The sequence below is a fragment of the Vanessa atalanta genome, chromosome 27 (assembly GCF_905147765.1).
Source record: "Vanessa atalanta chromosome 27, ilVanAtal1.2, whole genome shotgun sequence".
Taxonomy (NCBI): Eukaryota; Metazoa; Arthropoda; class Insecta; order Lepidoptera; family Nymphalidae; genus Vanessa; species Vanessa atalanta.
In genome coordinates, this window is record NC_061897.1 from 300,379 (window position 1) to 327,324 (window position 26,946).

Below are 26,946 nucleotides of genomic sequence, written 5' to 3' on the forward strand. Positions count from 1 at the left end.
GTAATATATAACTACCAGATAAAGTTCGATTTGAGTCTTATTAAAAAGAATACATATTAAAGATATACATAAATAGTATTCATGCGTATAAACGGTACCTGTGGGGAGGAGGCGCAGAGCCGCGCCGCCTCCACCATGCGGGTGGTGGCGTCGGCCAGCAGCTTGGCGGCAGCCAGCAGCTTGCACTGGGTGTCCGAAGGCTGCTTCTCGGCCTCCGTCTACGAGCAGATGAGGATACATAATACAAGCAAATTTCCCGATAGCTCCCCTAGACGCTTAAACAGCCGGCGGTACCTTGATGTCGGCGATGAGGCGCGCGGTGGCGTGGCCCAGCAGGCGCGCGCGGCGCACCATCTCGGGCGCGTCGGGCGCGTCGGCCACGCGCTCGCTGGCGCTCACCACGCTCTCCACGGCCTGCTCCAGCACCGTGGCCTGCGCGCGCCGGTCTGCGGGCACGGGGCCGTTAGGGGGGCTCGCGCGGTCGCCGGGGCGGTCGGCCGGGGTCGGCCGGGGTCTCACCTAGGTCGCAGTGCGCCAGGAGCCTCTCGAGCTCCTCGGACACCCGCTGCGCGGCCGCCGTCAGCTGCTCCACTCCGGGGCCCGCGGACTCCGGGGCCTGCTGGCACGCCGTCACCAGCTTCTCCACCGCCTGGGCCACTTGCCGAGCCGCGCTGGTGAGCTGCTCCCTGCAGGCCGGGTTGTGAAGAGTCGGCGCTACCACCTGATTTTTACACATAAATTATTTTGAACTCATTACCGATGTATAGCTTTATATACTTTAATTTCAATACAACCATTTTTACATAGCTTTATAAGTGAACATAACTTTGTATAACCTTTAAAATCTCAATGTTGAAAACGCTCAATAGTCAATTTTGAATATATTTAATGGAACATTATAAGCGTCGCCCTTGTTTAGAGCGATATAGTTATCGAAGTGTATTACGGGCGTACCTTCGCGCAGGCGACGAGCTGGCTGGTGGCGAGCGCGCAGTGCGTGGCGGCGGCGATGATGCTGTTTTGCAGCGGCTGCTCGTCCTTGCAAAGAGCAGCCACGTTCTTCGCCTTCAGGACCAAAGCCGCGGTGGTGTTGGCGACCGCCTTGGCCAAGGATAGCAGGATGTCCTGATTGGACAGATAGGTGCGTTTATGTTATCTATAACATATTTATTCTTCTTCATCGCATAATTAAATCCGAATTATTTTAACGTAATTTTGTCGCGTTTTACACGAACCCAACACGATTCGTTATCCGATAAATTTTCATTTCAAATAATAACGGTCAATGACGATCCCATCGATAGTTACACACTTGCCATAATTCTGCAGGAACGGCACAAAAAGACCAAACGATTTTAAGCAGTAATCTATGTCGTATGAAGGTCATAATTGGACGTAAATATATCTTGTTAGAATCTACATTTTGAACCGTCCATAGCTCTGCATTAACATGCTTGTAACATAGTTCAAAAGTACTTAATAGAAGTCTACTCAAATAGATTTAAATTTTATATTAATTAATTTTTAGTAAATTACAAAGATTTGTGTACTTAATAAAACAAAATCCATTAAATCAAAAGATATTACTCTCTATGTCATCAGAGACTTAGTTTTATTATAAAAATGTTTGGCAACACAGCTGAGTTTTTAATGCTCATAAAGGCATTTGAATTGTCATGATACAGTGTTAAATTAAATGTAAAGCTACAGGTTCTGTAAGTAGACTCTACCGGGAAGAACCGGCAAGTAACCCAGTAATTACTCTTCACCAACATTTTAAATACAGAGTGTGTCAGTAAAGTACAATTAAATACATATATCGTGCCTAGAAATCAACAAATAAGTCCACGTGTTTTTATCTTTAATATAATCTTGTATTGAATATGCCTTGTTTATCAATGTATTATTGACATGAGCTTTTATTTTTTTAATAGGCTCGTCTAAAAGTAGTTCTCTTCAATAAATCTTTGATCATAATCTCAAGATTCTTCTCCGCACATCATCATAACATCATAGTCCTACTATCTCTTTCCTAACCTAACCTCCGTTGTCACCACTCATTTCGACATTTTATGACATATATTTTTAAGAGCTCGTTGAAGTCTCATTATATGTCCATTCACTCATGAAGGCGCTCCACGTTAAATTATAATCGGCGTGCATTCATGCGAGCGAGTGACAACCGCTTACAATATGTTTTAGTTCGAGTTACTAAGAGTAACGACAGCAAAACAATACAAACATCATTCTATTTGTTAAGTTTCCTTCGTGAGTAAATATCAATAAAAATAGACGTATTTACCGAGTTTTAAGTTACATCTTATACATTATCTGACTTATATTTGTAGTATTTTTATTCTTCAATAGAATATCTCGTCTGGCACTTATAACCTTATTACATCGGTATATTATCTGACATCAGCGATTCTGAGATGTGACGTCATTATCTGCTGTAGTTATTATCGAGTTATATACAGGGTGTATTAGTGTTAGTATATAATTATTTTTGTCATTACATTCACTTTTTCGGACAGTTAGTCGTAAATAAAAACCCAAGTATTTAATAAAAGCAAATGTATTAACAAAAATAAAATATGGCGTATTATGGCAAGAGCCGAAACCGGAATAGTTATGGTACATCCAGTTACAAAAATTTAAGTAAAATATAAACCAATAATATTAAAGAAAAAAAAATGTGCTCGATGATTATTTGAGTGTGATTTTTGCACATGATTGTACCAAATGAATTAATGACATAAGTATGGAAATATACAAATATGCTTTGCGGGCTAACTTATATTGTAAATTTTGAATGTCGAGTCGAATATTACTTTTAAATAATTTAATTGATTTAATAATATATTTAGTAACGTTATTGTTAGCCTTCATAATTTCATAAAATGTAATTTCTTTCACCAAATGTTATTAAGTTACATTGTTATAGGATTTAGAATGTGTAATATCAAAAATGTTAACAAAGCAGTTCTGTACTTATAGTATATTCCAATGGCATGAGGAGTAAAGATATACAAACAGCTATGACCTTGAATTGACATGATATCATTGGTCGATATGTAAAACATCTGTGGTATTCGGCCTTCACAATGGATTCGCGAAAAAAAATGCATTTTGAATGACGGCGAAATTGTTATCTAGAATATTTAAACCGGATGTTTGTATATCTTAACTCCGCATGCCATTGGAATGTACATCAAACGGGCATCGTCTTAAATTGTTTGCCGATGATGCTACAACTGCCTGCCGTCCAAATTGTTGATATGACAATATCGAAGGTGGCGCCATCTCTTATATAATTTCTATGATCGAGGCAAGTACAATGACATATTCGAAGGGATTTTTTTGACATGATCTATTTATAACATTCCAACACTTTTTATAGTATTTTTTTAGAGTTTGGAACACAAAATTCAATAGATATGTCAATATTAGTTACTGTTTTGTTTGATTGGTACAAAATCCATCGAACAGAATTATTTGGGATAAACTTGATTTATTCAAACATATTAATCGAATGAGATTCTTGAAAAAATATATCTTAAATTAATACATAAAGAACAAATTCATCCCAAATAAAAGTAATACAACAACATAAAAAAAAAATTGTGATGAAAATATCGTAAATTACAAAAACAAGCATTAAAACCATGAAATAGATACATCGAGACATTGTAACAAAAAATATACGTCATCAACACAAAAATTGCTCAACAAAACAATTACTAAAAAAAAAAAACATTATAGAGTTTCGTTGTTAAACATTGTTGTGTCAATGACCTAAAAATAATATCTATATTAACTATTAAAATGGAACCCAACAACCAAAAACAATAAATAAAAAATATAGAGCGTGCAATTCACGTGCACGTGTAAAACATCTTGGCACCAGTAACGTTACATGTTCAAACGTTGTATTGGACCAAAGAAAGCTTGCTTCTATAACATCGTTATCTGTCTAGAAATAAACCGTTTCCACATGCTCCTATTGGGTTCTCCTATTAGTAGGAGGGCGAGGACCTTTTCGCCCGTTTATGGTAATATTAAACGGTACAATATTTATGAATTTAATAATATTAGTTAATGGGTAGAACACCAGGAGAAGAAACCAGTGGAGCATGTGGAATAAAAAGAAACAAAAATTTTATAATATTTTTTTAAAAATGACCAGATATTAATTCGAAAACTTTCAAATAAACAATATTAGGAACTCGCGTGTGTTATTTAATCAATAATTATTATTATTATTAATATTAAGTCAATATATTCTGGTCAGACTTTTAAAACTAAATGCCAATTGTAAAAATATTACGACTAGATCTAGTATCAACTTATTATTATGGACGTTTAAAAAATTACAAAACAAACACAATGAAAATAAAAATATCACTACGATCGACACTTGTAACAATTATTAGCGAGAATATTGTGCTTAACAAACAAAAATTATATGATCAATAATGTTTATAACAAATGTCGATCAAACACAAAAAAAAATAATATATTAAAATTGCAGTCTTTTTCCTAATGCTTTAGTCTTTATGATAATTTTCTTTAAGAACATTTAGCCGAATAATGAGAGTCGTGACAGCACTTCAATCTTAACCAAAGACAGCGGGTTCAAATCCGACAAATTTAAAACATCTCATGCACGATGGTGACGGATATCATCCCGAGATTAAATTCTAACGCATGAATATCCCGAATTGGAGAACGGACATTTAGTCCTTTACGAATTTTAGCCGAGTAAATTCACGAAAACCGAATAGTTACAAGGAAAATGACGGCAAGTTTGATAGGTCTCCTAACATAATGACACTGCAAACGTGAAAGTCAAAACACACATTACTGGAATGAACGATTCCACAAGGACATCATATTTACATAAAATACATTTAGCTTAACTGTTATTTATAATAATAAGATTGTTATATTGAAACATTAACATCTCGATAGGTGAAGGGATATAATTGCACAAGTGGAAATCGATTAGGTATTATTTATATACATACATATATATATGTTGAGCTGGCCTAGATAGCTCTGTGGTTAGAACGTGTGCATCTCGTGTAAGCACCGATTAATTTTCATGTACTTAATTTGTGTTTTTTAATTCATCTCATGCTCGACGGTGAAGGAAAATATCGTGAGGAACCGCATTGTAGCTGCGTTTTGGCATAAGCTCCAAACCGTCTCAGAGAGGATAAGTCCTTAGCTTACAGTGGTACATTTACAGGATGTTACTGTACTATATCGATACAGATGTATCCAATAATCCGTATTTAAATAGTATGGTGATACAAGGTCTAATTATCTACCTGAGAGGGGACGTTCACGGACTATTTACCTTGGATAAACAGACACGATATTGCTACCGTTTTATTATAGTGGTATTAAATAGAAGATATTATCGATACAAAAAGGACGGATCGACTATCATATTACTTATTTAAATAGTCATTATTTTCGTCGACATAAACGTGTGCCATTTTATTCTCACCTATCGTTCTATCAAAGTCATATTACGTAGTCTAGTTTTAAATTTTTAATCCGTTGTAAATGATTTCACATCAAACCATTGGACGTAACTACGAGCGCTGTGTATGAATTAGTTTTTAAAACAATCACTACACGATACGAGACGGTACTCGTTAGAAAAACCTATTTGGTAACTTATCATCAACGTCATGGATATTGGTCGATATGATTGGCAGGAGATGACGCGATAGCCGACCAATGAGCGTTCAGTATTTACTTAGATTGGTAAGTCTGACTTTATTTATCAATTATAGCTGCAAGATTATATTGTATGTGTGTAGATTGTATCTTATTTTTAATTAAAAGAATACTTTTTAGAAAAAAAAAACGCCTGGATATAGGCTCGGGCTCCATCACAGGACAATCATTATTTTAAAAAAACAGCTTATTGTAATTTTTTTATTTGAAAAGAGCAACTATGCGAGTTTCTTTCCGTTTCTTCTCGCTGGAATCTACTTTCCGAGACGGTTGTAGTATTTAAATATCGACGATTCAAAAACGCTTCATTTTGAAGTTTACTTGAATAAAATTGATTTAATTTGACTGTATTGTAATCATAGCAGCAATTTGATATGGTGTTGTGATTTATATATGTTGAGTGTCTTTAAAACTATTTGAAATCAATCCCCTTTAATCCACTAATCAGAAACTAGACGATAATTAATAAAGATCTAATCCCGCACCCACTTATTGATATTATTAATAATATATAATCATTGATATCAAAAATAAATTCATTAAAATGTTAAATAAAATATATTTGTTGTATAAAAATTACAGTAAATATTTTGACTCTTGAAATGTTTACGATATTAGTTCGCAAGTTAACCATTGGCTTGCGACTGACGGATCAGGGGGTTACGAATAACGGGTAGTAAGATACTATTATTTTTATAACGAATTGTAAACGTGGATTAGACAGTTATATTAAACGGACTTAGGAACGTAACTATGATTGACTAATAATCAAACGGGTATCAAATATTTTACCTCCTTCATCCAGTATTATACGATAATTCGAGAAAGACATCTTAAAATCTGTGAGTACTAACAATAAGAAGTATTCTGTTTGGGGAAAGAATTGTACGTTTCGTGAAATATTTGTATTATCTAGTATTAAATATTAGATCGTTAACTCGTGCGCGTCTTAAATCATAAAGTAGATTATAAAATTCTATAAGAAACCTTTATCAGTTACGTATTTAAACATAAATATTTAATATATAATTATAAGTTGAAGTATATCATTCAATATATTTTTAACTGTGCACTTACTAGTATTATAAATAGTAAAAAGATTTATTTTGTTTGTCTGGTAGACTTTATGGCAAAACAATCTGACTAATAAAGGAGACGTTTTTTTTTGTAAAATTTCCTAAACCAACGTAAAAAAACAATAGACGATACAGCACGTTTCGGTTATATATCACATAAGTAGCTGCGTGTCGGGGCATCACTCGCTCTAAATATACTATTGACTCGACAAGGGGGAATTTTATGTATTTATATATCAGGAATTTAACTAGTGTTGTTCAATAATTGGCTCATATGTTTTACGACTGCAATTCAATAGCTCAGTCTGATATTTTCTACTATTGATTAAAAAATGGACAAGATACTACGAAGACTTTGTTATATCAAGAAGTCATTTGAAAGCACGTATTCGTCTCATCGTCGCAGCCGACTTTTCTCAGAAACCACTGAACGAACATCGCTATCACAACGAAGAGAAAAGTTAATATCAATAAAATGTTCAGCCAATTTTCGTTCCAGATATCTCTGAGCTCCAAGTCGAGGCAAACGCATTCCGAGCAACACTTTGGAGCTCTCCTCGGACAGTGTTTGCTACAGAAACGACACACACCCTTCGAGTCGATCCCACTGGCGAAGAAGGTCGGATTATAGACAATTCGTATCTCGGTCTGGCCCTTGGGGGGGTCGGTCTCGTTATTCAAATGCACTTTAGTCTGCCGGTCCCTGTGTTCGCTCGTGTAATACTTTTCGCTGCGTTTGACGAAACTTTCGAGATCGTCCCTTTTGATATTCAATTCTTTTTTCGTGAAACTGGCTTCGGCCGTCTGCGCGAACGTCTCGGTCGTGGTCAGGACCCGATTGTACTCGTCGAGGTCGAGCAACTTCATGTTCAGAGCGCCCGACACTTTGACGTCCGGCCCCGCCTTCGTGACGTCGTTCCTAATACTGTGACACTCGATTTTTTTATCGTTGATACGATTGAACTTGTCGTTGATGACGTTTTTATCGGCGTAGCTACTGAATTTATCGTTAACGTTCGGCTTGTCGTCGCTATTCGAGAGGAAGAACTGCTGCCGTAACCTTTCGTTTTTCGTTCGCCTGTCGAGGTTTATGTTGGACCTATCGAAGTCTACGTTCGCGTAGTCGTGATGGGAGAAGTCATTTTTGAAATTGAAAATTTTACCAGATATCGATTTCGGGTACAACTCGAGATCGGTCTCGGAAGCGGCCGCGTCCGGCCTGCGGTCCTCGTCCAGGTAGCCCTTACAGGTCGTCAGTATGTCCTCGTAATCGCCGTTTCGGTCGGACCTCGAGTCGCGGGAGGTCGCGACCACGTTCGAGGATGGGATGGCATTGCAGTACTCCAGACCCCTGTAGTACTCGCTATCCGTCTCCTCCTGGATGACGTCGAGCGCCTTGCCCCAGACGGCGCCCGTGTCGACGTCCTCGTAGATGCCGTCGTCGTCGTAGAGCTCGCCCCCCCCTCGGCCGCGGCCGGTTACCTGCGTCTCCTTGTCCTCGTCGGTCTCCTCCCCGATGGTGTGCAGCACGCTGGTCGACGCCTCGCCGACGCGCGACGCCGCGTTGAGCAGGCTCTGGCGCGGCTGCACAGACACGACACGGGTGAGACGTGGGCGGTGGGGGGTGGAGGGCTTGGGTTGGGGCGGGGCTCTGCGCTCACCTCCTTGGCGTGCGGCTCGGCGGCGCGCAGCAGGTCGGAGAAGGCGCAGCACAGCGCGCGCGTGGCGTCCAGCAGGCGCTCGCCGTCCGGCGCGTCCTCCAGCAGCGCCGCGATCAGCTGCACGCCTGCAACACGACACCACGTTGCAGCCTCGGCGCGCGGGGGGACGAGGCCACGCGTCACTCACTCACCCTTGGTCATCTCCGGGAGGTTCGTCGTGATGGTCGTGATGGCCGCGCCCACCGCCGTGTGGTCCACCTCCTCCGTGGGACCTGAAAGTGAACGTCGACTGTAGGTCCGTCTGGCCGTCTGTGGGGCGCGTTACGGGGCGTGCGTGCGTGGGGGGCGGCGGGCCTACCGGCGGTGAGCGTGACGACCTGCGCGGTGGCGGCGTTCATGGCGGCGATGTGCGAGGTGACCACCTGCTTGCTGTTGTCCAGCTTCACGCGCTTCCACTTCACGGAGCCGGCGTCCTGCCCCAGCGCCGGCAGCGACGCCTGCGACCAGATACGTTTCGTTAGGCTCAGAGATGTTTGCTCGATTAGACTTCGATACTGGGGATCGTGTATGATGAAAGAGAGAGGCAACTGAGATTTTTACTACTATATACTACCCTGTTATACTGATACTGACCCTGGTGAGTCCCTCCTCGGTCTGCTTGATGATTTCCTTGCCACTGGTGATGGTGGACAGCAGCGCCCGCTGGGGCTCAGTCAGTATCGACGTGACCTTCGTTTGTTGGATTTGGGTCGTCTGAAAATATATTTTCGATTATTGTAGCTGAGTTACTGAACGAGATGTAAAACAAATTTTGCCTTTATCGTATAACTTCCGTGAAAAAATTTCTAAACGACATATGGCCCACTTAGTGACGTAAAAGTCGCAGGTCTCATTTACCCCCACCCCTAAATACCTAGGGGTGTAAAATTACTTTAAAAAAGGCATGTTTGACCCACAACAATCCCCAAAACAAAAATACAACACACATTTCCTGTATCAAAAATTTTCTTGTGTTATAATTTAATATAATAAGTGTGATAATTCAAAGTATGTTAGTAATGCTATATGTAATATATTACTTGTGTTAGGTACCTACAGAACCAAGAACGTAGACTGCATCGTCCGTGATCAAGCGTGAAACAATAATAGACATAAATGACACATTTGTTAAACAAATAATAAAATACACGTAATAAAAAAAATTTATATTAACGAACGATTATGAAAACATACAATATATAATATAAATTTGGAAGTTATGTTGTATCAAGTAGAAACAAATAGCGCGCATTGTAAATGTGAGCGAACGAGATAGATATATCAACAGATTAAAAAGACAATTTTATCTAAATGTCTACAAAAGTACCGTTTACATAGACATATGAAATAATAAATTAGGTAGATTAAAATGTTATAATGTTTATATGTATATTTATATACTTAAATATGTTCAAAATTACATAATAATGTTAGTAATTATTTATATATGGTAAATGAATATAATATTTATAATATAAGCAAAATGAACGATTATATACACACACAAAAAAAAACATATATTCACATTTCAATCCAAATTGTTAAATATCTAAATTTAGAGCCAATAGTAAATTTATGAAAATTTTCATCTTGAACGTGATCTTTTCTTTAATCTTTTAAGTAAATAATTTGGCTCTCATATCTTCGGGTGAAAGCGGAAACAAGTAACATTAGTAAAGTAAGTATTAAAATTTATAGTCTGTAGAATATCAACCTCCTGTGACTTGGAAATCAACCCGTGTAAAGCCGTAGGACCAATCGGAGAATGAGGAGTACATTTATGTTTTTTCGCACACACATTGTGCGTTATAATATATTCTGTGCAGATGGCTAGTCGTCCTTGAGATTGGCCGTGGTGACAGAAGAACATGATCATCACCACTTTGAATCTATACATATAATAAAATTGTAGTGTCTGTTTGTAGTATTAAAATAACCGCTTTTAACTAAATGCACCTATATGTAAATACACGGTACATATAGCAAAATAACATTTTTTTGTATATAAAATGTCTGTTTGTTCTGGCTTATCTCTGAAACGGCTGGACCGATTTCGACAAAACTTTCACTGGCAGAAAGCTGATGTAATAAGACTACATAATTTATTTTTATCATTAAATTCACGCGCACGAAGACACGGGCAGAGTTAGTATTTAATAACAATATGTGGACGCATTTCGCAATGTGGATTGAAACGTAGAAACAGGTTAGCCAGCGCAAGGACGGGATACTGACGGAGGGCGGCGCGTGTCCCGTGATGGCCTGCCCGGACACCGTGGTCTGCTGCGCGCCCGTCAGGTGCCCCACCGCGAACGACTTGGCCCCTACGCAACGGGACACGGGCTTAGCGGCCGGCTCGCACTCCGTGTCTATTGGGGGCCTCCCGGGCCGGTCTCTAACGTTTGGTATCGACGGACCGACACTTTGACTATACAGTGTGTTCTTTTAGAAATTTTATTTTTTTATAAATGTGACTTCCGCAAGACCGAAATGAAATTGACTTATACGAAACCTTATAATTAGAACTGCTACCTTTTGCCTTCTCTAAGTTTAAAATCAAATATTCATATGTACAGAGATATCGAGAGCGTAACAAATGTATATTTATGGTTTATGGCAACTCCATAATCTCACATTAATACATCACACTGTATAATAAATACCCAGAAACCTCAATAGAACACAGAGAACAGAAATTAAATGCTGCAAAATAAATCATAAAATTATCATATACAAATAAATTAAATAAGCTAACTAGCGACTGCATATCGTAGCGAGATTGTACATATATACAATTATTATACATTATATAAAATATAAATACAATTATTTTCCATCAATATACAAGAGGCGAGAAAGCCCAGTGGATAGAACTAGTGTGTTTAAACAAAAGTTCGATTATATTGTTGTTTTAAGTTACGGAAAGATCGGTGAAGAAAACCATCGTGAGGAATCATAACGTAGACGACACTTGTCAAGGATTCGTCGACACATAAGGTAAAATATATATATATTCAAAATGATCAAAAACCGAAGTGAAAATGCTAGTGAGCCGTTCCGAGCCGGCACTCACCCTCGGCCCCGGGGCGCAGCACGGCGGGCTTGGCCACGGACTCCGTGTTCACCTTGCCCGACTTGAACGTGTCGTGCTGGATGATGTTCGCCCTGTATTCACATGTTCGCTAAAGGTTATTTTCTGCAGTGACATTGGCAAAATGAAGCGTAAGCATATAAGAGCAGAAGCGGAGCCACCGACTTGGAGGGCGAGACGGAGTCCTCGAGCATGGCGGAGCCCTCGTCGCCCTCGATGCCGAGGTGGTCGCGCGCGCGCCGGCGCCGCACGATGATGTCGATGTAGCCCGCGATCACCTGCAGGATCTGCTCCGCCTCCGTCGTCTGCACGCTGTAGTACTGGTCGCTGCGGGGGACGGCCTCCGTTAACACCTGAGCTCAGTTTCATCGTCGCGTGACACGTGCAGCGCAGCGTACCTGTAGTCGCCGAAGTCCAGCGTGAAGGTGTTGGGGCTGGCACACCAGCGCCGCACGGTGGTGAGCGGCCAGGTCTGCAGCACCTCCTTGGTCTTCTCGTCCAGGCGCAGCACGGAGTCCTTCGTCACACCGAGCAGTCGCGGCACGAGCTTGTTCTTGCCTTTCATCTTTTCCTATGATTATATCGTTAGCGTTAGAATATTGTAGCGTAACATTATCATAGGCGAATTTTGTTTGTTTTTTTTTTATGGTATAAGTAGGCGGGCGAGCATATAGACCTGATGCTAAGTGGTCACCACCGTCCATAGACAATGGACGGTGGCGCTGTAAGTAATACTAATCATTCCTTATGTTGCCAATGCGCCACCAACCTTGGGAACTAAGATGTTATATCCCATGTGCCTTTAGTTACCCTGGCCCACTCAGTGTAGAGTATGTCATCTTGTACGCACCTTCACGAGGAAGAAGGCGACGCCGTAGGTCTTGAGGTCCCTGGCGCTCTTGGTGTAGAGCACCTTGGCGTCCAGCTCGCTGAGGCCGGCGTGCTTGCGATGCTCCTTGAATACTTTCTTCTCTATACCCTTCACCTTCACGTATGATGCCGGGAGGAATTCTTTTAAACTGAAAAATATATGTATATTTAGTAAATATATTCATTTGTGTAATTATAAGTCTTGTTTTTAAAAGTAGTTAAAGTTCGTAAGCAACTCTACATAGGAAGCGTGTGTTGTATGAAATTGGGCAAAAGGGGTGATACCCACAAATATTACTGAAGGGATTTGAGACGAAGAACGGCTGTTTTACGACTGGTTTCTTAAGCACAGGAGTGTGACAGTGATAAATTCCAAGCGGTGCGTGTTTTTTTTTATGATGATCTCGGTAGCCGGACGAGCAAATGGGCCACCTAGTGACGGTAAGTGGTCACTACCGCCCATAGACAATGACGCTGTAAGAAATATTAACCATTCCTTACATCACCAATGCGCCACCAATCTCGGGAACTAAGATGTTATGTCCCTTGTGCCTGTAGTTACACTGGCTCACCCACCCTTCAAATCGGAACACAACAATACTGAGTACTGCTGTTTAGCGGTAGAATATCTGATGAGCAGCTGGTACCTACACAGACGAGCTTGCACAAAGCCCTACCACCAAGTAACTTACTGTATTTCCTGGCAAAATAACTCGATAGGTATATATAAATTCAGACCTCGTAATTCCCTTATAAGTTAGTCATCAGGCCAACGAATCAGTGAGCATTAATAAGAAAATACAACTCACTCCAAGAATCCAGTTGTGTGTTTGTCTTCCTTGTGATCTCCGAACTGAATCTGACACTGGATCCCAGCGAACTCGCACGCTGCAACAGATTATATACAGTTAAATAATAATCTAAATGTCAGATTGGCGACAAACCTTGGTTACGTAAAAAAAATAAATATGCAGTTCGACCTATTGGATTAGTAAGTACCATTTTTAGGTCATTGATTTATATGCACATTTTTATGTGCGTACGCTTTGCTGTTGTCGATCGCGGCGTTGTTTGCGTTTATTGGTTGGTCGTACAATGTCTAAGTACTTCTTTGGAGTTCAGGCTTGCATACCAAATATCTTGTAATTTGGTTCAGTGGTTCTTCCGTGAAAAAGCAATAGATAGATAGACAAACAGACAGTTACGTACGCATTAATAATATTAATATAATTTTGTTTATACTCTATGAGACTATGAGAGTAGCGATGTCTATGGTGCCTATGGCCACTCGTACCCTTGTCCTGCGTGATGGGGTGCGTGCCGGCCAGGATGGCGTCGCGCGCCTGCACGTACAGCAGCGTGAGCTGCACGGGGTCGCGCGAGTCCACGTTGCGGTCCGAGAAGAACAGCCGGCGCCGCAGCAGCAGCGTCTCCGAGCCCTCCACGCCCTGCTCGCGCAGCGTCTTCGAGCCCTCCACCCAGTTCACTGCGGGCCACAGGGATGGTTACTCGTCGAGAAAACGTTACACCTCCACACCGTTACCGCCGGCACAAAAGATGGCCAGTGGTGTAATTCCAAAAGCATTTCTCCCCGCCATCGCCCTGAGCCGAGATGCGATATCGTAGGACGAACTTCATTCGGAGCCCAAAATTGCTCAAACTCAAAGGCCAGTGAGGTAATGAGGAATTACACAATCAGGAAAATATTTTGGATATATATTCTAACTGAATAGTAAGTTTACGTAAGGTTTTTCTTTTTTTGAGTCATATATGTAGGGAAGTCAAACATATAGAACATATTTTATGGATATACTGCAGGAAGCAGTGAGCTCTAAATAAATGTCTAATGTGACTTCAATCCTGTACTTTGTTATGGATGAAGACCAATTTTATACCTTCATCATCAGTCCGTAGTTTCTTCCGGAGCTGTTCCATCTTCGCATCACGCTCCTTTTCTTGATGCCGTCTCTTCAACGTTAAGGTTCCGTAGTTGGGCTTCTCGCAGGGATCCGCCTCCTCCTTCTGTTCTTCGCGGACCTGGAGACAAGTATCACAGTTGAGTTTGTTGCTTGGATATAACACAGATTCAAAGTATCATGACAAGCAACGATTTATAAATGTGCCACTACTGGGCACAGACTAAAGCGTTAAACACGAGATGATATATAAGCATAAATTTAGCACAAGAGAACTAAATGGAACTTATCAAGTGGATCTTTTATTTAGTTGCACATATTGTGTCCACTGGGGCTCATCTCTAATACAAATTATGACTATCGCCTTTCATGTCAGACATAGACAGTGAGCCAGTGGATCAAACACCCTCCCGACGAAATACTCTATCATTGTGTTTCGGGTCGAAGAGCGAGACAGTGTAAACAGGATATCTTAGATACTTTTTGTAAGCTGCCTGTAGATGTAACACTGCTGAATAAACCTCTCGTCTCTTAGGGAGAGGGTTTGTTCCAATTACTAGTAAACATATATCCTCACCAGTCCATACTCGTCGTAATTGGTGATTCCGATCTTGGTACAAATGACGACCATCAAGTTTGCAACTATCTGACTGTCGTCGACGAGCAGCGTTTTGACGGTACCTTGAGAAAAACACGTTTATTACAATTCAAATTATCTAATATGGCCGATACCGCTAACTAGAAGTAGAAGATATTTCCATAGCTTAGGAGTTATGATATTCTTTAAAAAAATTAGGAAACATTTTTGTAAATACAAAAATTTTATTAAAAAAAAAATACCAAAACCTCATTTCTTTGACAAAAGTTTTGAAGCCTAAACACGTTTAATTTGTTGTTTTACATACGGCAGAATTACATGAAGGCTTTCTCACGGTGTTTCCCTTCACCACCGAGCATGAGATCAATTATAAACACATCAAGCACTTGATAAAACATTATTACTGTACAGGATTTAAATATGCCTTCGATTAAGCTTAATGTCTATACTATATATATATATATATAAATTCGTCCAGGCATCGCAATAAAATCTTGCTATTTTTTGGCCAGACATTCACCTTCTCATACGCAGAAGAACTCACAAAAGTTTAATCAAAATCGAGGAATGGTTTAGAAAGGCAAAGACAAAACACAAAGATAAATTTAAAACTCACCATCCAACATTCGAACTCTGAGATTTCTGGTCTTCTTATTGTACTCCAGCAAATCTCCATTCCTCAGCATGTAATAGTCCAGACTGCGGGACGCCTCCAACCAGATGCCCTTTTTGTTGTCTTCCTCTGAAGCGAGGAACAGTCCGTACTCTTTGGCTGTGGAAACGAAACAGGTATACATTTGGATGTTTCATTATTCAAAATATGTTTAAATTAAGTTCAAGTTACTGGATTAACTTAAAGGTAAAACTAATATTGCTTCGAAATTTGAAGAACCATCAGTTACAATTATGTACAAAAGCTTAAATTTCTTGCTGAAAAACAATGATAATATTGCATTGTTTTGCTAATAGTACAGTAAGGTTCACAGTGGAATGAATTGAAGAATTTTCCGACGACAAAAAACTCAATATATATTCCGAAGTGATAGATTTAGATGAAGTTTAATCTTGTAGAATGTCGACCCATAAATACTTCTGCGGGCTTACTTGAATGAAGTATATTTTATTTTTGATTTTTGAATTATAAAGTCTGGGTTCACATCACCAGGACCTTGGCGTACTTTGGTATTTATGAGTAGAAACCCAAATCTAAACACAATACTAACGATCATTGGCATTCGCTTCCAGAATCTTCTCTCGTATGATTCGGCACGCGTCGTACACGCTGGTCGAGGGGTCGAACTGGATGGTCTTAACCACCTTACCACCCTCGAGTGATATCTTTAGAGACAGCGTCGCCATCTTGGATAGGGAACGCGCTCTGTTGGAAAAAAAAATACTCTATCATAACAAATTTAGTCACAGTTTTGTTCAGAATCAAAGGAATCCTTAAACTTTTTTTGCGAACCGTGAACAGTGTAACAGAGAAGCGAATACTGTGCGAGCGAGATTACACGAGATTTTCACATCTATTCTATATTGTCTTGGATCTTATAAAAATGTTTAATAGTCCTTCTATTAAAACTGATGAGGTTTACATTCTCGCGTGTTATCAATCTAAAAATAGGCAGTTTACACTCCTGTGTCTCGGAAAGCACGTAAAACAATCGGTCCTGTACCTGAACTCTAGATGTAGCAGAATTTCCGTCCCATCGAATAATATGAGGGAGCATGCATGCAAACATTTGTGAGCTAATGTTTGCACACATTTTTTACGATCTATCACGCAGTCGGCTCTCTTGTGAATAGAGCCCTTATCTAAATCGATCACTATAATACCATTAAGTGTATAAATATATGAAATACAGCCTTTATTTACCTGTGTATAGTAGCTGTCTGTTGTTCAAGGTCTAAGGAGTGGGCACTGCTCCTCCTATGCTCTTGGTTGGGTCTTCGTCTCTCGTGGCTAAAGGATCGATGGCGGGGCCGGCTTTGAAATGAACCCTGGGAAGTATGGTTTTATCTTCAAGTCGAGTTCTTATAATTCCGTGATACCGTGTTGGTATCGATGGTTAGTATTATTTTAATGCAGGGCCGATGTCTATGGGCGGTGCCTGTTAAATTACTTACTACTATAATGTATGTAAATCAATTTAAATAAATACATACAGATCTTGTAGATGTCAGCCGTCTCCAGCTGTCCTGTAGCGCGTGTTCGATGCGCTCGCGCAGGCGTCACGCGCCCGACGATGCTTCCTGTGGACGGCCGCTCGATCCCTGATGACGTAACAATTTACTTTTATTTCTTTTCTAACACATATAATGAAGTCGTGGGAATTTATACGACGATTTACATTAGTTATATTTATATATAAGTTGAAATTGTAACTTAAGTAAATTAAATTTATTAATAATTTCACTACTATCAGCGGTATCGTTAAAATCATCCATCATTAGTCATGTTTTTTAATTGTATAAGTAGTCGTAGGTAAATTTATGGCGTAAATAGCGCAATGTTTTAAGGCCCGTCTAGCGATGAAAAAGTCGCAGATACGTTCCTGAAGGCAGGGCTGTTGCCGTCTCCACTTCTAACACAAGCTTTCCTTATAATGGAGAAAAAAATTATGTCATTTTTTAATAATCCAAGTATTTGCAGCATTTTATGGTTGCGAAAACTTTGTCCAATGACGGATAAATTAACTTTGACGAAGACGGAAGCTTAGTGTTACAAGTTTGAATTTACATCTCTATAGAATCTATAAATAAACTATTGTTGATGGATAATTAAAAAAAACACATGGCGCTTACCGCCACCTGGTAAACGATGTATTTATATACATCTATATATAATTAAACGTCGCCATCTTGAAATATGATATATTGTTACGACATTAATGATATAGAATTGACAAGATACGTCTTAAGATATGATTAATTTTTAACATAAGTCAAAATCAAATCGAATATCTTTTATTTGAGTAGACTCTTTTATCGTCTACATAATTTTGTAGGTACTTGCGTATGAGCTTTATTTATTGGTATACTAACGACCCGCCCTGACTTCGCATGGGTGTAATTTATTAACATAGGAATGATAATCTATAGCACAGATTTTTAGACTCCCTATGTATGAACAAACAAAATGTTACCCCTTTTTAATATTAGTATAGTAAAGTAATTTAACAAATGATTTAAGACTTAATCAATTCAAAGCTGTCTAGGCTGGATTATTATATTCATTGAACAGTTTAGGCAACTGCCAAGTGATCCCATCGACTAGAGGCCAACACAGTCCAACATAGAAATAAGGCTTTAAATTATTTAGTAATGAAAATGTTGAGATGTTTATTTTTCGTATTTGAATAGGACGACGCCCTAACCTTTGAAACATTTAAGATAAACACGGCAATTATGGATGAAATTGCGATGTGATACACATTACATATATTAGGAAAAGTCTTGATCTAGGAGCCCTGACGTGACCTGACTAATTTGGAATGTAGATTCAAGTATAAAAACACACCGGTTACTATTTTCTTCATAGTATTAAGTACAATATATATAAAATATATATTAATTATATTTGTTTGGTGGTAGGTGGTTTGATGCAAGCCTGTCTGGGTAGGTAACACCACATAGTCTACCGTCAGGCAGCAATACTCAGTATTGTTGTGTTCCGGTTTGAAGAGTGAGCGAGCCAGTGTAACTACAGGCACAAAGGGCATAACATCTTAGTTCCCAAGGTTGGTGGCGCATTGTTGATGTAAGGTATGGTTAATAGTTACCGTACTGATGTCTATGGGCAGTGGTGACCGTTTACCATCAGATTTAAAAAAATACAAATAATTAACAGCGCCTTTATATCATATTTATATAGGTATTTAAAATCGTAGTTTCTTTTAAACACGATTGAATGAATGAATGAATGGAATTATCCCGTCGAGAACGGAACGGTTGGACACTCTTCATTACGATCACGGTCACTGACCGGAATACATCCAAGTTATTTCTGGACAAACGTTCCATGAAGAAAGACGAAAGTTAAAGAATTAGTTAAAAAGAAAAACAAAAACGTTTTAGATATTGAATAACGACATTATTATTATAAGCAAAAACATGACCATTGAATTAGAAACGTCGATCGTAAGCATTATAAATGAAATTACATTACATAGTGGAAGATGTACTTTTGCGAAATGAGTTTTAAAGTTAAGTAAGTAAACCTCATTTCATAAAAAAAAACATTTCGGCGCTTATGACTTCTTGCTTTCTACTGACTATATACATATCTATATATAATATACGTGTATATATGTCACTAGCGACCCGTTCCGCTATAGCTCACAGGAAAAATTGTAGCTTCCTACTATGGAGTTATTATTTTTTAGAATTGGATCATTAATTCCGGATATGACTCCCTACATACAAACAAACAAATATCTCTCATAAGTATTAGTAACGAATTTCAAAGATGTGTCATCGAAAACAATTTTAAGAATTAAGAACTAGACTAGAAGACACGTAGATTTAATTAAATTAATTCAATTGCGACCAAATAAAACATTCCTTAAACGTCCCGCTGCAACCGTCAATGTGCTTTAAAAATAAGATGTATTCGACTGGGGATAATTTCAACCCCTTTTTTTCGGTCATGAAATGTAAATCGCTGTAATAAAAAAAAAACTGTACATAGGGGTGAGTTTGTTCATTGCACGTTTTACGTATTAATAAAAGTAATCGTAATTTAGATAACTTCACGAGTATATAACTAACGATATAGCGCTGGTAGGTATGGTCTATTCCGATCGAAGAAGGAATAAAGATAATCGTACATGCGATGCTACGCGATATGCTAATAGCTCAGCTATATTGTGCACTATACCCTGTTCAAGTTAGCTTGATCTTTTTGACAGACGGGCTAGTGATGGACACAGAAAATATAACATATATAACAGTCGATGGAACGATGGAATGCGTAATTCAAATGATAATTCATTTTTTTTTTACCTTTTTTAAAAAGTTTATTAGTTTTCTGCGTTGTCTTGGGTCTGGGTGTTTGTGGTACCGTCGTTACTTCTGATTTTCCATAACACAAGTGCTTTTTAGCTACTTACATTGGGATCAGAGTAAAATATGTGATGATTTATAACAAAAGTAAAATTCTATAATTGTCACAATTACTTAAAGAATAACACAGCATGCACAAAGAGAAGACAAATCAACATCTTCAACCAATGTAGCTCGGCTAGTTATGACTAAACTCTCATAACTCTGACTGAAAACTCATACGAGATGCCAACGGCTCAGTCATCTCGTATTTCCATTAAAACAGTAACGGCAGTCATAACGCGTATTATCGACACTAGTTTTGCATAAAAGGGCAGTTTGGTAGGCCCTTCGGCTTGGTGGAATTTTAATAGTACTAAACGCTCGCGGCCCACTCGTACTTGACTATACTGTCCATAAATTTCAAATGCTCAAGATTCTTCTCTTTTATTAATCCGTCAAATATTTTAACCGACTTCAATAAAGGATATGCTCGCCGGAGTAATCTACATATAATCAAAATACTAATAAAAGCGTGTTTGAATAGTCATGTTGAATTCAATGTAAAGCTACCAACGGTTCGGAAAGTACATTCTACCGGAAGAACCGGCAAGAAACTCGGCAGTTACTCTTTTCCACCATTTTAATTACAGAGTAGAAATCAACAAATACTAACTCCACGCTTTTTTATCTTTTATATAATCTTGTATTGAGTCATATACTTTGTTTGATGAGCTCTAAATTTTTGAATATATATCAGAGTTTCGATTAGAATTGACGTCGTATATCCACTGAGCTACCTCGGTCAAATAAATACATTTAACGTTGAATACCAAATAGTTTTATTATATGTAAATATGATAATATTAATTATTAAATAACTTAAACAAACAGAACAAGTGCACTTGATTGTATAGTACGCAGATTATTTATATTTATTTTGTATATAAAGAGATATGTATATTGAGATAAGTCTTAATCACATTTGAAAACATATAATGGCGTTAGAGAAGACATACCTTTTGGACTGTTAAAGCTGTATGTACATAAAGTTTGATTATATTTGAAAAATCATTATATTATGTATTGGATTAAACTATTTAAACATTCCAAAGATCTCATTGTTCGATCTCATACCTTCGAGGCGAGAAGCGACTTTGTTTATACAAAGTAATAAATTAGTATAAACAAAGTATGTAGCAGTAAATTACACCTATTTACGTATGTTATTAAAACCGGAAGTCAAAGTTCAAATCGTAATTTTATATAGAGACATCACAATTATCAAAAATCTGCTACCAGTTCTAAAGATATATTATACCTGACCTGCAAACCAACGGAAGAAATATTTCAAGATTTTTTCATTTCAAATATAACAATATAGAAACACCTATATATGTGTATATATCTTGGTCACGCTATAACTTTAGAACTACTTAACCGATTTTATTAATGTACTTTTTTTATAATGTTGTCTTAGATTTTCGCGATTTTTACACATTGAAATAAAACTAGTTTTTAACGGATTTAATCGCGTATATTAATTATTTTACTTATATATTAAGTACTTTTTTTATATATATAATTTTTCTAATACATTATAGAAGGTATAAGGGAAAAATAAAATAGATATTTCCAATATTAATTCCAATGTTTATGCGGTATATAGCAGTTTAACGGGTTTTCTAATAGGAACTAAGTCAAATATTTACTACTAACATAGACAAAAAGTACAAGTCTGTCGGGTCAGCCAGAATGATATACAAAAAAAAAATAGCAAAGACAGCCTTGCCGCTACATAACAAAATCTCCAAACATCAATAGCCAATTTAAATCAACACCTTAATCATTGGAATGCACTTTACATCATGTTTTTACAATTATTTTTACTTTCATTCCAAATCGGTGAAAGCGTGAACGGCGACGTTAAATCTGAGCGACTGTAACGGGACGATACTTTCGTGAAAAATTACGTCAGCGGCGAGGGGATCGTGATCCAGTCAACCTGACAGTGCAAGTATTATCAACTTACAATACGACAATTTGCCAACGACGATTATACATTTAAGAGTGTTGTTTCTTATCCAATCAACGAAAAAAGGGTGAGACGTAATTCTATATTTCTTAATAATAAATCGGACATAAAAAAAACCTTTAGCTTTATGTATTTGTATAGATAACAATTGTTACTGGTTACCATTTTAGGCTGTATCGTATTCGATGAAACAAACACAGGATATAACCGTAACCCATGTGTGGGAGCATCCTCAGTTGGTCCACACGTTTGTAGCGAGAGTTAGCCAATGTTTTTTAGGCACAGGGGATACAACATCTTAGAAACAAAGATTGGTGGTGCATTGGCGATGTAAGGAATGGTTAAAAATTCTATTCCATTCGCCTGTCTACCTATGCAATAAAAACATGAATGAATGGTTATTTCTTGTAATTATGACGTTAGAACATAACGTGAGTAGAAGGTTTGACCCAGACGGGTTTGCAATAACTATGAAAAAGATCTGTTTCTTTTTTCATAAAATCTGAGTCCAATAATAGAACCGTAAGAAGCATTCCGGTCAGTGACCGTGATCGCAACAAGAAACTAATAAAAACAAACGAATAATTCAACCGATACGGATAATTCAACCCGGGGACGAAATAACTACGAAACGGATACCTACTAAAGAAAAGGCATTAAAATAAAATCATCAATTTGGCCACCTGGTAGGTATTCAGGAACGCCCATAGACCTTGGCGCTGTAAGATATATTAATTAATTCTTAAATCTCCATATAACTAACTTACACTGGCTCACTCGTCATTCAAACCGGTACACAACAATACTAAATATTACTGTTTGGGGGTGGAATTGGTGATGATTGGGTGGTACATACCCAAGGGGGCTTGGACAAAGTATTCTCAACTAGTGCCTTTGTATTTTGTATTAATTTAGAGCAACCTTAGCCTTAGAGCAACTATGCGAGTTTCTTGCCGTTTCTTCTCGCTGGAGAAAGCTTTCCGAAACGGTGGTAGTGTTTCAATATCGACGATTCAAAAACGCTTCATTGTAAAGTTTACTTGAATAAAATTGATTTAATTTGATTTGACCTACAGCCTGTTCCAGCCTTAAGACATATAAACTCGAGATCTTTAATATCGAGTCGAGATCTATGACAGTCATTATGGATTTGCGAAAAATTTAACATCGGCGAATTTGTTATAGGAACTTTTGAAAACAACAAATATAAGGACTGTTTTTATTGTAAATTAATAACAAAACTAGTAGCAATTCGCATGAAATACACAAATGTATGTTTTGTTAACATATAAATCTTCGATTGGAAATTGTGTATAGATATATAACTGATCAAAGATACAGGACCTTGAGTAGTTCTCGAAACTTGTGTTAGTATAACGTCGATACATCCCGCGACGTATGTTCACCTCAAACAAAGGATCGGAAGGGTTGACGAAATGACAGAAACCACCATTGATACATCAAACTATTATGGTGTATAGTTACCAATTGTTCATATGTGTATAGAGGAAAATGACACGTGACAAATTTATCTATTGACGTCGTTGTTAATGGTTTTTCTTGTGGATTATCAGATTACATTTACTAATACTAACTGTTGCTTGTTTTTGGGGGAAAGGGGTTCGCTGTGATTTTTGTTATTTACAAGAAGATATAATATATATATATATAGATTAAGAATATTCATCACTTTTTCTGTCACGTTTAAAGATTGCCGACGAGCACAACTAAACGTCCACCTGATTGAATCGATGAGCTAGAAAGTAAACGCATTCCTTACTCTGAGCGACAAAGGATTAAGGAAAGCTGGAGTACCAACCACAACAAATGTTCACCGATATAACACTATACTGAATCAAGTATAAAGCGACTGCAAGTCCAACCGGCGTTTACAGCTAGTTTAGAGTACAGATTCCGATTACCATGTTTGACTTCAATAGATTTTCGTAACGCGAATGCATGCGAATTATCAGATAAGCGTACCTGTATCGAGTTTAGGTAAATTAAACATTCCCACAAGATAAGATATTTATATATTTACATAAGAGATAATATTTGCTCAGAAATACTCGCACAGTTTTTAGTATTAGCACACGATCCGCACAAAACATTAAACGTCTTATACATTTTACATTTCGGAAGGACTCCGGCCAAATCCTTATACTACCTACATAGAATCTTCTAGAAATACTTGTCTTCGGACCGACCTTGGGAACTAAGATCTAATGGCTCTTGTGTCTGAAAACTACTACTAAGTACTTTAAGGCTTTAGCGAGAGTGGATTGATTCCACGGGCAGCATTTTTAACATATTGCAAATTACGTCTTCATAAAAATAATTAATAAAAGAGACGAACTTCAATGGATCCACCGTGCGGGTATCAGGTCCATCGAGAAAGGGAGAGACTCCGAGCAGTTCCCGAGACTAGCGACCCGAAATAGTTTTAAAAAAAAAGTTATTAAATAGACAAAAAATCTCGTGTAAAGTCCAAATGGGAATCAATTTAAAAATGTACTTATTCAATGGGCCTCCACGATTTTCCACCAACTGACCGACTATCATAATATACGTTTCAGAAAATGAATGAATACTATTATCGTTGAGAGCATATTTTTTAATTCATAAATTAAGATTAAGTTGAAAAAGAGAAAAGTTAATCTATTAATCGTTACGCGTGATGAAAATATATATTATATATCTGGAAGAATCGACGCAAACAAGTTATACGCATGCGTGACCCCCCACTTTTATGAGGGGGAGGGGGTGATCGATAGACTCCGGCGCCGACGTGTCTGGCGCCTGGTTGGTCTCTATCGCACGTAATTTTTTATCTTATGTACTCATCATATACATAAAGGTTTTAGAAATAGGTGTGGCTTGTATGTTATGTAATTTAGGCGTCAAAATAAAAAGAAATGGCGGGCGCCATATGACAATGACTGTTATATAAGATCATTTGACTAACACACAATTGGCAAATATTTTTCGTTGCAAATACGTAACTATTACTTATACCAAAAATATGAACAAACCAATATAAATATTTAATCAATTGTTTTTTTAATGAAATGATAAAATTTTGTGGTACTAGTTTACCAAATGAATCATTTAGACTCAGTAGCTTATAAGAATATGAAAATACTATTCATAATTTTGCCAAAGCTGTTCGTAAGACCCGAAGATAACTTATAAATATCTAAATATAATAACATAAGCCGAAAATAAACAATATTGCCTCCATATATATCGAACTTCCGACAACCGCCGGAAGTCGTCACGCTGTCCGAATCGGGAAATCGGATAGTCTGTTTTCTATTAGCGAATTAGGGGATCCGAGATGACAGAGGGACATCGGGAACATGCTTTCACAATATCGGAGATTATAATAATGGGGCGATGTTTCTACGTCAATTTTTGCGTAGGCTGAGCATTGAAAATCAAGATGACTTGAGACTATAGCCGGAGACAAAATTAAAGTAGAAGTTTAATTACTTTCGGGTTCAGAGTGTCATTTTTACCATCAAGAATATACTTCAATTCAAGTAAGATTTTACAAGCAATTTTGAATTGCATTTTACACGTTGAGCTACCAACGGTTTCGAACCAGCAAGAAGCTCAGTAGAAAGAAGATACTCTCTTCCAACATTTTAAATGAATACTGCCTGAAAGTCAACAAGTCTTAGCCTCACGCTTTTTAACATCTATATAATATTGTGTTTAAGATATACCTTATTTATTATTGTTTTATTAAATAAGGACTTAAATAAAAAACATAATATTAATACAAAAGCGCAAGCCTCATTGTGTTACGAATGACATCATATTTTATGACGTCATGACCGTACGTCTGAAGATATCTTATTCTGATATCATTCACTAAAATCTGCGAAGGAGTTACAGCTCTTTGGACATGGTAATTATTTAAATCGATTCGTCGAATCAAATAAAATTAGCAGTCAAACTAAATCGAAATTTACTTTCAACTCGAGAAGGCTTCAATGCCATCGAGAACAATCGGTAAGAAAATCAATATTATCTCATACAGTTAAATCTATATCCTGTATGACAATCAAGGAATACTATATCCATGTAACCTTGTATAGATACCCTATTTAATAATACTTTACCGAAATGCGCTTTAAAATTATTTATCGGTAAATGTAAACAGAGAATCGGTCAATTAGTACAACGTTACAAAGATAATATTAAACAAGATGTTGATCCAGGGGGGGATCCCTATAATCAATCAGCTTTACAAGCATTCAGACCAATCATCACCACGGGAGACGATCACAAACGGTCCCCTGAGGACGCTAAAGAATAACTAATGAATGACTTGAAACTTACCCGGATAATCTATAGTCTAGAAAATAATTGTATCTTATCAAATGAAGATGAAAAGGATACATACGTAATTGAAAACAAATTATACCTTATCCTAGTAGGATCTAACAACGTTTGAAACGTAATTTTACAGGATACTCTTCAATATAAAGCTAACAGAGGTTCGGAATGTATCAGAACCACCGAGGAAATTAATACTTTCCATCAATTAAATTATATAAATACATTCATTTATGGATGATGGAACTACAGAAAATATTAAATCGTAATATGTAAGTTTATTCAACAGTACAATCGCTGTGAGTTTAACATTTTCAATACGTCTAATGATAACCAACGTTTAAAATCATGACAATGTCGTAACATCGACAAAGTTGACTGATCAAATTTAGCAACATCACATTCGTCTCATAGAACTATTTAGGCTTCTAACTAAGCCTAATGATTTTGTTTTTATCGTTTGGTTAATGTGTATCTTTAAACATTACATAGTGGTGTCTGGTTATTTGAAAAGAGCTATTA

General features: G+C 37.7%; 1 protein-coding gene and 1 long non-coding RNA gene across 7 annotated transcripts in view; one reads left to right on the forward strand and one right to left on the reverse strand.

Annotated features, from left to right (window-relative positions):
- Positions 1-26,946, reverse strand: part of LOC125074152 (talin-1) — a 72,854-nt gene that overhangs the window by 23,342 nt on the left and 22,566 nt on the right. For all 6 annotated transcript variants that reach the window (XM_047685387.1, XM_047685385.1, XM_047685388.1 and 3 more), the window contains exons 3-24: positions 17,169-17,276; positions 16,879-17,003; positions 16,226-16,380; positions 15,619-15,774; positions 14,982-15,085; positions 14,384-14,525; positions 13,783-13,974; positions 13,298-13,376; positions 12,469-12,637; positions 12,017-12,189; positions 11,784-11,945; positions 11,601-11,692; positions 10,763-10,851; positions 9,122-9,241; positions 8,847-8,985; positions 8,680-8,760; positions 8,489-8,613; positions 8,310-8,411; positions 955-1,125; positions 520-721; positions 295-446; positions 99-218 (exon numbers count right to left, since the gene is read on the reverse strand). In XM_047685387.1, coding sequence (XP_047541343.1) covers positions 99-218; positions 295-446; positions 520-721; positions 955-1,125; positions 8,310-8,411; positions 8,489-8,613; positions 8,680-8,760; positions 8,847-8,985; positions 9,122-9,241; positions 10,763-10,851; positions 11,601-11,692; positions 11,784-11,945; positions 12,017-12,189; positions 12,469-12,637; positions 13,298-13,376; positions 13,783-13,974; positions 14,384-14,525; positions 14,982-15,085; positions 15,619-15,774; positions 16,226-16,361 — 2,706 coding nt within the window. In that variant the 5' untranslated portion in view covers positions 16,362-16,380; positions 16,879-17,003; positions 17,169-17,276. The remainder of the gene's footprint in view (positions 1-98; positions 219-294; positions 447-519; positions 722-954; positions 1,126-8,309; positions 8,412-8,488; positions 8,614-8,679; positions 8,761-8,846; positions 8,986-9,121; positions 9,242-10,762; positions 10,852-11,600; positions 11,693-11,783; positions 11,946-12,016; positions 12,190-12,468; positions 12,638-13,297; positions 13,377-13,782; positions 13,975-14,383; positions 14,526-14,981; positions 15,086-15,618; positions 15,775-16,225; positions 16,381-16,878; positions 17,004-17,168; positions 17,277-26,946) is intronic.
- On the forward strand, positions 277-1,196 carry LOC125074177. Its single transcript, XR_007120092.1, has 2 exons — positions 277-674; positions 939-1,196. It is a non-coding gene; the product is annotated as an uncharacterized LOC125074177 (long non-coding RNA).